The 15,816-nt window shown below is 37.0% G+C and overlaps 1 protein-coding gene across 2 annotated transcripts in view; it reads right to left on the bottom strand.

Annotated features, from left to right (window-relative positions):
- LOC120624628 (23 kDa integral membrane protein-like) overlaps window positions 1–11,810 on the bottom strand; it is a 49,692-nt gene extending 37,882 nt beyond the window's left edge. For both annotated transcript variants that reach the window (XM_039891280.1, XM_039891279.1), the window contains exon 1: window positions 11,606–11,810. In XM_039891280.1, coding sequence (XP_039747214.1) covers window positions 11,606–11,665 — 60 coding nt within the window. In that variant the 5' untranslated portion in view covers window positions 11,666–11,810. The remainder of the gene's footprint in view (window positions 1–11,605) is intronic.
- Between the last annotated feature and the right edge of the window lie 4,006 nt (window positions 11,811–15,816).

Below are 15,816 nucleotides of genomic sequence, written 5' to 3'. Positions count from 1 at the left end.
CGGTAGAATCTGCCTTCCGAACCGTTGGTAGAGTCACTACACACAGCAGACTTGACGTTTCAAAAGTGCTTATATTAGGCCTACTTGAAATAAATGAATTTTGAATTTTTGAATTTTGAAGTGCTTGGTTGCTGGTGTAATTACAGGCACGTGAGTGTTAACCTATACCTCAGGTCGGCGGACAACATATGGCTGCACGATGCACGAAGTATTCCTTGCATGCCCAATGTTTATTTATTATTTATGTACCATAAATTGTGATTGTGAACATATGATACATGAATTGTACACAGCTTATCTTTATAGGAGGTCTCTTCCAGCTACCCCAGGATGTGAGTAAGATGGTGTAGTCGTATAGGTCAAATAAAGCTACAATATATTGAATGATGAATACTAAAAGTATGCCATATGTCGAATAAATATGTTCCTCGGTTCATAGACGATGGTTTTAAACTTGCCATCAGATGAGCTGTCTACTTGGTGCGTCAATTATAATGATAAAGAAATGTACGATTTAAAAACATTAAAACGTCTCACGCCCCCCGTCCATAAATTACGTGAGGTGTTTTTTTTTTAACTTTCTGTACCTCCCTCCCTCCCTACCTTTTTATCCAACCGCTTCCTCCACCCCCAATCTCACGTGAGATTTTTAGAAATGCGTGTTTCTTACGTAAACGCGTTGGATTGTTATTGTGAAAAGACCAATGGACCAAAATAGTAGGTATATTTTTTTTTTGTTTCAATCAGAAAAAAAATTGCGTGATATTTGCCGGGATCCCCTCTCTCTCCAACGATTAGATGAGATTTGTTTCGACCCCCCCCCCCTCCCCCCCTAAAACATCTCACTTACTTTATGAACGCCCCCTTAACAATAATTACGGGCGTGTTCATTTGGTACAAAGTCGTTCTGTGAATTTAATTGGCAAACAATAACTATTTGGCAGGTTGGATAAGTAATTTTAAGCGATAACAATGAAGCAACTGTTATCGCTATCTAAACAAGTGAGTAGACAACACTAAATTAATAAAAAAAAAAGGTTACATAAGATCTTATTTTTGCTTATGTTATTATGGTATAAGGCCATGTTTCGCCTTACAGTATGCAATTTTAAAATTACAATATACCATACTCATTTAGCTCTGTCTAAAAAGATACTATAAAGTTTTTGCGTGTATTTAAACGCAACTCTGTGGAGCGTGCTTAAAAATCAAACAGAAAACAACACTGTTTTTCAAAATGTATTTATAGTGTAAATAAAAACTTATAATACAGTATAAGCCAGAACTTGGCTTGACTCACGGCCCGATGCCGATACCCGACGTACATGTGCAAAAAGTAGTATTGGCAAAGGTCATACGCAACGTCCGTAATATAACCACAACAATAATTTAATACTTTTGTCGATTACACAAATGGCATTGCATTGCAAGACCATTAGACGAAATATTAAAGAACAGGTTTAGTGCACAACCGACTACATCGTAGGAGGAAGTTTCGTAATTTTATTTCAAAGGTACTTATAAGACTTGTTATCGACGTCGTTATGTTTTGCTATTTTGCACAGATGGCAGCATTGAACCATAGATAAAAAAGAAGAGTTACTGCAATTTGTAGTTCCAGGTGGTAGCACTGTTTGGGAAATCGCTGGATTGGAATTGAGGTCGAAACTTAGATCAATAATATACTAGCTATGCAGATCCCACACATCTTTAACATCTGCTAAATCTAGTACCAAAGACTACTAACTATAAAGAAACCTGTTTTCTTCATAGTCCAGTTTTTGTTTTTTTTTTACAGATGGTTATAATATTGAGTGTTTATATTTATTGAGGTTATATGATATTCCGACATTCTTTTGCTTTGTGGATGTTAAACACGCACTCATTGGCCATCTAAAGTCGATTCCTCATTTTTTAAGGACATTTTGACAACCAGGTCACGACTGAAAGCATATCTAGGCTATTGTCGGTCGAAAGATTCACATTCGCCCAATGTTAAAATCTAATCCAAAATCTTCAGAAAGCAGATTGAATTCAGTAGTGCTATCTTTATCTACAGGGAAAAGTAGGAAAAGAATTTCACTATAAAATTTATTATGAATTTTACGATAATCACCATTCGAGATTCATATTCACGAGAATATACATGAGTTTGAAAAAGTGAGCCCTGTCTATACCTTGTATTCCAGTCGTTATTTTGTTACGTAATTTACACACACGTTTCGTGTATGTAAAAGTGATCGCTAAGCATAAGGCTGCCATTCCACCACATGTTATGCGTTGGTTAGCTACGAATGTGTCAAACGCATCAATAGAATAGCTTAATTTGTAAAGCTTAGTCTAGCAATTGATGAAAAGCTTTTATCTAAGGATGTCAACTTAGATACGCCAGTGGTATAGCTTTGTGTAGTATTTACAGCTGAGTAGGGAAGTTGCGACGCGTCTTAAGAAAAGCGTGAATATCAACTCGCAACAACTTCCTCGCAAAACATTCTTTTTAACTCATCTATATATATAACAATCTTTTCATGACTTGAAAGTGTAAAATATGTCTTAAAATAATAAATAATAATGACTGTGTTAAATCAAAAGATGTATGTTTCTTTTACCAAAACTGGAAAATAATCTGTGTTATGAACATGAACGTTTTTCAGTGGCTGGGTGTTTGTCTGTATATTATAATTATTTTTGTACATTATACATTGAAATATTCATCAGTCATCATAGTACCCATAACGCAAGCTACGCTAGATGGCGATGTGTGTATTGTCGTATATTTATTTACTTATTCAATTTTTATTTTCAGTATTTTAAAAACATAATTTGCACTTAATATTAATAATACAAGTAAGTCAAAATGCACCAAAGCTGGGCCATAGTATGTAACGCAGCATTTTTTTTTTTTTTAAACCTAGATTTGTTATGAAAGTTACATTTGCCTACCTATCGCTTAGGTATTTGGCATTTCTGGTGGAACGGCAGCCTTAAACATACCCTCTTGCAACAAATAAATATTGTGTATTATTACAGCCCCAGGACAAGCTTAATGGGCAACGCCCAGGGGGGCATTACTCCGGAGCCTCTCAAGATTTAGATCGTGGGAGCTTTACTGGTATAAAAATATAGGTTACTTTGTTAATATATTAAAAGGGGCCTCTAAGCATCAACTTATTAAATTACTGGAACTTAAAAAATATAAAATTGATTTTCGCCACGAGATAATTATGTCTACCATTTTCTCGGCCTATCGCTTAATATCTCTTCCTGCCTTAATTAGAAGGGATAATGGTACGTCATCATCATCGGGAGCCATCTTCTTTCAATTGAAGGATGGCGGTCAAGAATCGAAAAGCCTTATTGCCTAGCCTGCCTAAATAACGGGTAATTTTATTCATCTCGTCACGCGCATCTTTATATCCCACAAAGAACTTATCCAGCAGAACAGAGCGGTTAAAATTTCGTCTATCGTCGATAACACGCAATGACTGCCGAATGTACGTTCGGTAGCAACGAAACTAGTTAAATTCGTCTGTGACTGGTTCCTATTAGACAGTTGGAGCAGGGTATTAAAAGGACTTAAGTGGCGGCGCCGCCAAGGCGTCGGAGTAACTCCGAGGCGACGATGATGTCACCGCCACTCGGTCACGTGGTAAACCAAAGTAGGTTGTAGGCGCACGAGCACTAACAGCTAGTTTTAAAATCTTTGCAAAGTTTATTAATAGGTATATCAATTCATATAGTTCAATGTGAGATGGTGATAACAAAAAAAACACCCGGCTAAGTTTGTTGTGGGCTTCTTTTTAGACCAGGACGCGTTTGGAACCCTCGTAGCTTTAGTTTTAAGTTTGCGAATGTGGTAATCGCAAATCATACTACCGTGTAATTCTCATGTACGCATCAAAAGTGCCACCTGTGGGCCGGGCCTACTTGAATAAAGATATTCTTGTCTTTGACTTTATACGTACTAGAGTAGTCACCAGCGATCGGAAGAGTGTTGCGTAGCAGTGAGCGCTATGGTTTTAAGTTAGGAGTACACGGATTCGATTTTTGGTAGGGGCAACTTGGGAATACAGAATTCCTGAATTTTTCTACTCTGATCTTGTGGAAAGCTCAGCTGTGGCTAGTTACCCTACCGACAAAGTCAGTAGTTAGATTCTATCGAGAAGAAGCTGGCAAGAATATATACATAGATAAATAATAGAATACACAGCAAAGCAGATAGCGTAGAGGGTCTAAGCTTTCAACATCATCATTATATCAACCCATTACCAACCTACTACGGGGTACAGGACTCCCTCCATCAATGAGTACGAGACTCTTTCCCTCAATGAGTACGAGTTAAAATCAAAGTCCACCACGCTGGTCCAGTGCGGATGGGTGGACTTAGCTTTAAGTCAACCTAAAAGGGAAATTATTAGACTTAGGATGGACATGATTACGACCCTAACACTTTACCCTAACATTACTCCTTGGGAGTAATAGTCAATTCTGAATGCCCAAAAAAGATCAGAATGAATGAAACTTAAAAGCAATAAAACATATTATAAAATATAAGTTTCGCAAACGCGTATTATCACGGAAACAATAATTAATTATGTAAATAATAGTAGTTACGTACCTATCTCTGTGTTGTACGCCCAAGGCTCAGACTATTCACAAGGTCGTAAAACATCTGTTACATCACATTAATATTAAAACAAAATTGATCTCATTCCTACGCATAATTTCTTTTATTAAATTGTTAACTAACTAGTAAATACATTTAAAATAATGGCCAGCTTGTAGAAAAAAAGACTAAAATCTTCTTTTATATTCTTTTATAATAAAATGCTCGACAAAAAGCCTCTTACAGTCGTAAGAAACCTTCATTTAAAAAATAATATTTTGGGTCACTGGTAGATATTAGAGAAAAGTATTTCCTTGTCCACATCTTTTCTCGTTTATGATTATGCCACTCTTTTTGGCACTAAATAAAAAAAAAAGTCCTTTTTTAGGGCACTTTTGACACATTTCATATTTGTAGTTCATCTACTCATATATAAATTTAGCAGTGCATCCATGGGATAAGAAACAAATGAACACTGTCTATATATCAGTGATCGGAATCCCCCGAACGCAACGCACCAATATACCCTAGAGGTACGTGCAGAGTCTTTGAAGTAGCCGACGCGCGTTTTACGTGATGCACTTGAACTATACTCGAAGGGCACGTTAAACCGCGTTGACCCAACATTGCTAGCATGGGCAGGAGACAATTATCTCCCCGGGGAAAGGATTAAAATTTATCTTCTCCCACAGCTTTATTAACTCTCAGAGTACTGGCGCAGAAGTGGAAAAATATCCAAAAAATAAATGTGCAATTATATTGCGTTAATTGCAAGCAATAAAGACAAGGGTGTCAGGGGATATAATCGGGGGATATAATTAATTAAAATTAATTTTCTCCTGCTTGTCATTATTGCTGATAATAATCATTTAAGCCCGCCAACCCGCATTGAAATCTCTCAGGCTTCCACTCCTCGTCCCCTCCTGACGCCTTAATGAGATTTTCTACCTACGTATACTTATTCGATCGCGTGAAAGTTAACTACGATTTATACGGTATCGAAAGAGCGCACTCTTGTGGCAGTCTGTGCTCAACAGAGGTTCATTAATAAGCCGAGGTTAATTACGATGGCTTATCTTTCGCGTGCCTAAAAACAAAAGACACTCGAGACCTTAAGAACTCCCGACATAGGTAGGCATTCGTCAGCGGAATCTTAATTAGGAGGATAAAGTAAAGGAATATCCTGACACGTTTGATTAAGTCACGTCTCGGCCATCTTGAGTTTTCCTTCTAACTTAAGGATCTTTCCTTGACCCACATTTTATGTATAATAGGTAGATATTTCAATTTATATGCCACTCACATGATAAATTCGTTCGTAGGCCATTGAAATAAAACAAGTTTCTTAATAATTGAACTCCCCGTGTTCCCTGTGTGTGGATTGTTGCAAAAGGAGTAAGTAGATTCGAAGCCGACGGAGGTTTAACAGCATTCATAATAATAATGAAAACGCTCCTAGAGCAATACTTTAAGGGCTATTTTTTTAATGGGCTTTTGGCAGTGTTGCTTTAATGGAATCTACAAATTTATTTCTCCGATGGCCTATCAGGCGATTGAAAGAATTTCAGTAGGTGGTCTCGGGTTCGATTCCCGGCACGAACAATTTGGGGATTTATAATTTCTGAATTTTCTCTGGTCTGGTCCGGTGGGAGGCTTTGGCCGTCTTTAGTTATCTACCACCCTATCGACAAAGACGTGCCGCTACGCGATTTAGTGTTCCGGTGCGATTTCGCGTAGAAACCAATTAGGGGTATGACTACCATTCTACCAACCCATTACCCCTACTACAGGGTAGTAGGGGTAATGGATTGATATGATGATGATAATAATGGCTACAGGGCGGCTCGCTCACTGCGACTCGCTGAGCTGTCGGTAGCTCTAGTTCTCCTACGGATCTCCTCATTTCTGTATACTCGTAGCATAGCTCTCTCCATCGCCCGCTGAGTAGCTCTGAGTCTTGTTATGGGGCCCATAAGTTAGCGACCACGTCTCAAAACCGTAAGTCATCAATGCCAACACGCACTGTTCGAAGACTTTCGTCTTCAGGAGCTGAGGGATTTTGGTTGAGATGTCACGAAGTTTCCCGAACGCTGCCCATCCGAGTTGGATTCGGCGGTTCACCTCTTTCTTGAAATTTGACCTAGGTAACTGGATCGTGTTACCTAGGTATATTTACTCGTCTACAATTTCGAGTGCAGAGCTATGTTTATAGGCTATGGTTTTTCACATGCCATAAGGATTGTCTGCTGGTCCGTCAATTATAATTATTAAAAAAGCTGTAGGAGGTAGGTAGTTAGACTGTGCAACTATTCAAGTATGCAACACTCAAGTCATAGCAGGACATCTGCCGGACTTTACCGCCACGTACCGGTGAAACCGTAGGCACTGAATCATCAATTATTCATTAAAACACACCTGTTGGCCGGGTTTTAGGGCGACGTGTAAAGGATAAGGGAGTTTCGACACGCAAGCCCAACTAACTATTGTCCTATCGATTACCTTCCGTGTTGCTGATGGAAACATGGCGATATTAAAATTATTTTGTTATTAACAGTAAAAAAAATCATCACATAAAAATAACAAATGTGTTAAAACAAAAACCCGAATGTCACGGCCGCATGGCGCAGTGGGCAGCAACCCTGATTTCCGAGTCCTAAGCTGTGGATTCGATTCCCACAACTGGAAAATAATTGTGTGATCAACATGTCAATGTCTTTCATAATCTGTATATTATAAGTATTTGTGTATATTATTCTTAAAATAATTATCAGTCATATTAGCAGCCATAACACAAGCCACGCTTACCTTGGAGCTAGGTGGGGATGTGTGTATTGTCGTAGTAAAAAAAAAAAGTTAAAAAAGCGTTAGGCTTTTAAAATAAACTGATATTTTTAATTGTTATTAAAACATTAATTTTATTAAAAAGTAACGAAAAAAACTGTTACCGTTAGTATTATTATAATGTAAACCATCTATATAATGTGTACCTCTATAGGTAAAAATATTTTGAAGAAGTCAAAGTAGATATTTAAAGTATAAGAGTTATGAAAAAACCACTACTACCTACTTTAGCACCTGCTTAGTAACTCTTTAATAAATCTTGTTTAGTTTTTTTCGTAGTTTTGAAAGTAAAAACTTGATTCTTAAAAGTACAGTTGTTAAACAGAACGGAAAGATTGCAAAACATCACGAAGGCACGTCCACAGAGCTTAAGATAAGGGAAAAGGCACACTAACGACTACCTAAGCCAAATTGTGTAAAAAAAAAAATTTTTTTCACACACGCGACATTTGAATACGATTTTTTGAAATACTTTGTTTATGTGCCCTTTGTTCTGCTATTTCAAGGATCTACAACAACAGGTCAAAATTATTCCTATTTCTTAATAGGTACCATCCCACTGAGAAAATCTCAAAAGGTTATCAATGTAATAATTATAGATTAATTCGAAACGCTTCCGATATTTTAATCTGTGAAATCGAGAGTAGTGGAAAAATTTATAGTGTTAACTGCTTTAAAACAGTTTACATTGGATATATAAAAGTTTTTATAGCAGGCAAAGTTTCGTTTAATTTCTATTTAGTATCTGACTTCAAGTTCAAGTTACTTTTTATTTCAATAAGAGTACAAATGGCACATAACTAACACATGAAAACATTTACTTGAGAGAATCTTTCTATCTGTATTTCTGTTTCTTACTTGCCTGTAAATTAAAATTCAAAAATTCTAATTTATCCTTATGGCCGTGTTAAAATACCCTATTAAAAAGTATGTCATGTGAAAATAACTGAAATGCCCCCTTTTAATTTTATATTTTGTATAGTTTTTAGAATGTTCGCTTAGGTTTCCTACAGTGGACAGTGTCAGCCGCTAGAAGAAAGCAATTAGAAATTAATGCATTGACAAAATTATTATGTCTTCCTACGAAAGTTGACCCCAAACAGCAGCATAAGCACACACAACAACAATTCTATCCCCCGATAATATCGTGCGCCCATGCTCCGAAAGTGGATAAAACTGCACGGGAACGGCACGGGAACGGCACGGCTAGCATAGATTAAAATGTATCCCCTCCCACAGCTTTATCAACTTTCAGAGCACTGGCGCACATGTGGAAATAATATCCAAATAATATATGTGTTATAAACGGGGGTAAATACTTTTCCTATTCCATGTTCCCGTGCTTTATCAGGTGGATGCGTTAATTATATCCCTTGCTGGGGATATAACCGGGTCATATAACTTTTGCCTCCTGTCTGTGCTAGACCTACAGACAAAAATTATATTCCCCAAGGATATCCCCTGACATAGGATAAAATTTACATCAGCACCCGCTAAACAACGGTAGCAGGGAAGTAGTGATGCCCTATTATTATTTGGATACGATTTACACGCGTACGCCAATGCTCGGAGAGTTGATAAATCCATGGGAGCAGAAAAAAATTGTCCTTTCTAGCCGTGCTGTAGGAGCTCATATAATATTTTTCTTTCACCGTAGAGAATGTGTATTTTATCAGTGGCGTGAAATGGGGTTTTAACCAGGGTAGGCATAAAGCATGAAAATCGCATAAAAGAAAAAAAAAAAAATCTACTATAGGTGCAAGTTGTATGAATTTTTTCTTTTTTAGGGTAGGCCATGCATCGTTCCCCGGGCGTCTAACAAAGCCAACAAGAGGGACATGCCGTGGTGATTTTTAGTTTGGGTATACCCCTTTAGAGGGAGGAGTCCCACATAACCTCCGTCCTGCCCAAGGAGTGGGGTAGCAATAAAGCTTTTACACCACGCCAAAAAAAAAAAGGGTATGCCCATGTTTGCATTTTGTCATCTAGAATTTCGTGAAGACAAAAAGTTTCAAAACAAGTCTTAACCGAGGTCGCAGCTACCTACGCAAAGATTGCGCATTATATGCAAACATGCAAATGAAGAAGTGACGTGAGATCTCAGCAAAACAGCTCGCGAGAATCATGCTATAAACACGTGATGTCATAGCGGCTGTCCAACATTGAGTCATTGCTGGTAACGAGTGACGATTGTATTAAAAATGTTTTTATGACTCTATGGTGCCTATATTTGAATTGATTCACGGCCGAATACCTCAGTAGGTACCTTCTGAAACGCGGAATTAATGATTCAAATATGAATTACTAGAAGAAACAATATTATTATTGTTCGCGTAGATGTCGCAGGGAATTCCTGCGTATTTGATAAGTAAATTTGTCTTATTAATAATGATTTCATTCTATGACCCACCGCGTTGGATCGCCCGTCTTAAGCGAGATGTTATTTAGCCTATAATCTTATATTATAAGTAAGTATGATCTTCCTCAAGAAACCCAAAAAAATTACTCAAAATAATTAAAATTTTTTCTACTGGTAGTTCTAGAGACACGACGCGTACAAACTCCTTGGCGTTATTATGAGTATAGAGCAGTTACTGTAAACGATTTGTTTATTGACATAAAATGAGTATTTAGGTACTTATCCCACTTCTGACGCAAGGTCTTTAATTAACTCAATCTTTAATTTTATACCTATATACAATCAAAGTTAGAAAACACTTAATTTCGATTCCCCTAATCAGAAGTGGGATAACACAAAACTATAGTTGATTTACCTAAATTATAGGCTGTACGATTTGCTGTCCTTGCTCTCTATAGTGTCTGTTAAACTGCGAGATTAGTGAGATTATCTACCTAACATTTATTTTAAGTAGGTAGGTGGGTACTATGCAGTATTTAGTCCATTAAAAATCATTAAGTGCCTATTAGAACGCCAATTGCTTTCCTGGTTATGGAAATGGAAAAATACTAAATATATAAATATATTACGACACTACACAGTATCAAAATCTCGTCCCTAAGTAAGTGTAACTTGTGTTATGGGTACTAAGATAACTGGTGAATATTTTTTATTAATATACCTACATAAATACTTGTAATTTATAGATAACAGATACACACTCAAACATTGAGAAATTACAGATTTATGTTCCTCACACAAACAAATTTATATAGCCATGAGTTATAAGTCTTATACGCTCAAGTAAACATCTACGCAACAAATTCCTTGCCTTCAAAGGATATAGATAGGTACCTACTTATGTGCAGACGGACTGTGTAGATATGGTTAGGTATAGGTAGGTACCTAAGTCTAGTCGCAAAAGGACATGACCTTTTGCTTTTCTCGAAGGAGCATCGTTGTTTGCAATGAATATTGGAAAACCTCTTCTTTTTTTATTACTTTTGGCTCAACAGATACAGTCAGTAGTCCTTTAGATGTTAAATACCTATAAATACTATTATGCGTAGGTACATGGTTCTTTACGTACCTACTTACTACCTATGTGTTTTAAGTACTTATTTTATTCCAAAAACTACTTGATAGACCGATTTTGATTAGGTTTTCTACATGAGTATCATGACAAGTCGGATCCTGAGAAATATTGTGATAAGGCTAAAATTAAACGCTCCTATAAATAATACGAGTAATTTTTTTTTTACAACATTTTACAAAGTCATTAAAAATAGGCTTAAATCACAAACGGCTAAAAGCTAAATGATAAAGCAAACGCGTTGCGAAATGTATCGGTATTGTACTATAAACAATATATACCTACATTTAAATAATAAAGTGAGCGCATGTTTAAGTTTAATTATAACCAGCAATCTATTTAATTAAAATAGGTCAAGAAAGCTGGGTAGGCTAACCTAACCTAACTATCTACTTGTGATTTTTTAAAGGAAACGTTCTTTATAAAACCCTTCTAATTTACTAAAAGCTCATCCATACACGTTATTATTAAGTTCCGAAGCTTTACGCGTAAAATAAATGCATACAACCCTATCGGAGCTTGTTTAAAATAACATTCCGGTCAGAAGTACCGGCTACCAGGCCACGTTGTAGATCAAAACGCCCCGTACGGGTTTCACTGTTGGCTGACCACCAAAGGCAAAACCGGTTCTTCGGTCTCCCGCCCTTTACCCAGCGTTAACACTTACCGCGACCACCAGGTTGAAGAAAAACAGCACATATTTCACAAAACTCGTTCCACACCCCATTTTGAAATCACAAGCGGCGAAGTCACACACAAAACTTCACAAAGTTGAGGTCACACACGGGTATTCTATATTACTCGTTTATTAGTTCGCGGAGCGGCAGCGACCAACCGTACCGTAGTATCGAAAGCGACTAAAAGAAAAATATAAATGAGAATCGTGATGGCGACGACGACGCTTCACCCCTCCCGCGACCCGCATCGCTCTCATGAATCGTGACCCCTCATTCACCTATTTGCCCTCTCTTTCGCACGCGTGCGAAAATAAAAGCTTCGATGTTGTTCATCTCGTTTTAACTCATCTCTACAATCAGATACAAATACAAAATGAATTTTGTAATTTGTCGATGTGTAGAACTATTTTGTTACTCGTAAAGATGTTTAAAATAAGTACCAAACTGAATAAATACATCTTAGCTCTACTAATTTCAATAATTGATCATAATAGTTCCTACCTACCCATAGTCCATTTTTTCTTACCTGGCGTAGAGTGTAAACATCTCATCCTAGCTTTTTTAGTGTAAATTATGTTTTAATTTTTTTTGAATTATAATAAATTTTGGAGGATTTAGGTAGGTTTATGTAGTCTAAATAAAATGTATTTATTATCACACACCCGTTTGTTAGGTATATGATTTCTAAAACACACGTAGGTACCTCCTATAATAAAAGAAAAGATTATTTTCCCTACCTACATTCTAAAAAAGAATGCGTAATTCACTGACGCAATAAGGTAAATATGACAAAATTGAAGAACCTACCCAGGAAATAAGAAAGCTGATTAATGTCTCATCGAAATAGATCAAGTACATAGATAGTTTTTTCAAATCAACATCTGAGGATACGCCGGTGTCGGAGATGGTGACTTTACAATTAATAATTGTAACTTAATTTTCATAGTATAACCACAGAATAAAACATAGAAATCTTGATAACAAGACATTGTTTTTAAGATTTACAAATAATTACCATATACTCGGACGTTTAATAATTTCAATTTAAAAAGTTAGATGTTAGGGCTGTATCTCATTTCTTCCAGTAAAAACTATCGCAGTGGTTTACTTAAAAACTATTAGGTTTTCGGTTTCAAAGATAAATCTCAGAGACAGTACATATAAATTGTACCTCCAAAGTTTTATTCATTTACACTTTGTATAACGAGAGATTACATCTTGATTCGGAACCCTCACCGTGCAAGTCTTTTTCAAACTATTTTTTTTTTTTAGGTTAAGATTTTATTCCTTACAATTAAATACTGTGTATTTTCTGTTAAATTATTTCAGTGCCCCCGTGCCTCTGAGAGCACGCATAAACCAAGCCTAATTAATTTCGAATTTAGTTTTTTTTTAAATTTGATAACAGTCATTAAAACCCACCAACCCGCATTGGAACAGCGTGGTGGGTCTAGACTCTAATACTCTTAAGAAAGACGAGGTCTGTGCCCAGTGGCGTGCATACAGTTAATGACCAGGGCAGGAATAAAGCAGTTAGATAGAATAAATTGAAATAAGTCCTTCTACTATAAGAGTTATATAATATGACAAAAATAGGGTAGGCAGTGCTTTTACGAATGTATGAAGTGCACGCAACTACCTGTGCCTAGCAGTGAGACTTTAATAGGAAGGGATAAAAAAGGGGGGAGATTACAACGGGAAGGAAAAATTACTCGCGTTAGAATATAAATGTAAAGTAAGTTAAATATAATATACACTTCCCTTTCCACCCGTTCAACCGTAACTCGGAGAGTGGATAAAACTGGGAGGGGATATACGCCTATTTCCTTTCCTTTCCCTTCGGAGAAAATGCTCCTTGGCTACGCTAGCCGTGCTGACATGGCGTGTTTTGGATTATAAGAATTGGTGTTGATGATAGAAATACAGCTATAGAGTATATAAGTGTTTATTGCACATACAGAAAAAAAAACAAATTGAACAAAACAAAAGGTAAATAAATATATATCGCTAGAAGCGATCTCCTCCAGACAACCTTTGGTTGATGAAGCATGTTTAGTACGGAAAACGGGATAGTGCGCGATAGGCAGAGACCCTTATTTCTGAGTCAAAAGCCGTGGGTTCGATTCCCACAACTGGAAAATGTTTGTGTGTTAAATTTGAATGTTTTTCAGTGTTTGGATTGATATACGAGTATGTATATTATATTACTACCGGCTTATTTTGTTGTGGGCTCTTCTTAGACCAGGGCGCGTTTGGAGTCCTTGAAGCTTTAGGTTTAAGTTCGCGAACGAAGTTATCACCCCCTTACAATTATGTAAACATATATGTATCAACGCTTCATAAGGCACCTGTGATAGGCCAACATGAATAAAGAATTTTTGAATTTGAATTTGAATTTATAAATAGTTAAATATATTATGTATTTATTAAAATATTCATCAGTCATAGCACAAACTTCGCTCACTTGGGGGCTATTTAAAAAAAAAAACATCGAACCCAGTCAGTCACCGAAGCTTTACAGCAACAAGCTTAACAGCCATCGGAGGCGGTCAGAAACAGCTCTCAAAAGTTGGATGTCTCTCTCTACTCTATCAGTCCACCATAGCCTAGGCCGTCCTCGACCTCTACGCCCCTCTAAACTGCCCTTCTTATAAGACAACAACACAACGCACACTACTGCGCCAAGAAGGTCGTTTATTTACTTTAGTTCACTTTCTTGGCACTTTAAATTCACTGCGCCAAGAAGGTCGTTTATTTACTTTAGTACACTTTCTTGGCACTTTCAATTCACTGCGCCAAGAAAGTCGTTTATTTACTGTAGTACACTTTTAGGCACTGCCAATTCACTGCGCCAAGAAGGTCGTTTATTTACTTTAGTTCACCTTCTTGGCACTTTAAATTCACTGCGCCAAGAAGGTCGTTTATTTACTCTAGTACCCTTTCTTGGCACTTTCAATTCACTGCGCCAAGAAAGTAGTTTATTTACTTTAGTACACTTTTAGGCACATCCAATTCTCTGCGCCAAGAAGGTTGTTTATTTACTTTAGTACACTTTTAGGCACATCCAATTTACTGCGCCAAGAAGGTCGTTTATTTACTTTAGTTCACTTTCTTGGCACTTTCAATTCACTGCGCCAAGAAGGTCGTTTATTTACTTTAGTACACTTTTAGGCACATCCAATTCACTGCGCCAAGAAGGTCGTTTATTTACTTTAGTTCACTTTCTTGGCACTTTCAATTTACTGCGCCAAAGAAAGTCGTTTATTTACTTTAGTACACTTTTAGGCACATCCAATTCTCTGCGCCAAGAAGGTTGTTTATTTACTTTAGTACACTTTTAGGCACATCCAATTTACTGAGCCAAGAAGGTCGTTTATTTACTTTAGAACACTTTTAGGCACATCCAATTCACTTCGCCAAGAAGGTCGTTTATTTACTTTAGTACACTTTCTTGGCACTTTCAATTCACTGCCCCAAAGAAAGTCGTTTATTTACTTTAGTACACTTTTAGGCACATCCAATTCTCTGCGCCAAGAAGGTCGTTTATTTACTTTAGTACCCTTTTTCGCTCATCCAATTCGCTGCGCCAAGAAGGTCGTTTATTTACTTTAGTACACTTTCTTGGCACATACAATTCACTTTCAAGAAACTTTAACAGGAAAAAGAAACACGATTCGTATGATTACCGTAGACCAACTTTGTATAGGCACTTACGGCGAGAGAAAGTCACACCTTACGCATGTATGGAGGCTGGAACGGACATATTATTTGCCACTTTCTATTATTTAAAGGCACGTTTCGTGTCAGAACAGATGTTTATATCCCTTGATTAAATTATTTCTCGTTTGTATAAACTTACGACTGCCCCATTAGAATAAATCAAAATCCGAATTCGAAAATTCTTTATTCGTGTAGGTCTATCATAGGCACTTAAAAATTTATACATACATGTTTACATAATCATTGTGAGGTGATGGCGGTAACTATTTTCGCCGTCTTAGACCTAAAACTACGAGGGATCGAAACGCCCTAGTCCATGCAAAACCGAAAACAAACTTAGCCGGGTAATTATTTTTTGTTATTACAATCTCACTGTAACGGTGACGGCCGTATGGCGCTGTGGGCAGCGTCCCAAGGGTGTGGACAACACAAAAAATCTGGAAAATGTTTGTGGGATGAACATGAATGTATGCAGTGTCTA

The sequence above is a fragment of the Pararge aegeria genome, chromosome 6, assembly GCF_905163445.1.
Source record: "Pararge aegeria chromosome 6, ilParAegt1.1, whole genome shotgun sequence".
NCBI lineage: Eukaryota > Metazoa > Arthropoda > Insecta > Lepidoptera > Nymphalidae > Pararge > Pararge aegeria.
The sequence above is the reverse complement of the archived record's forward strand: the minus strand, read 5'-3'. Positions and strand labels throughout refer to the sequence as shown.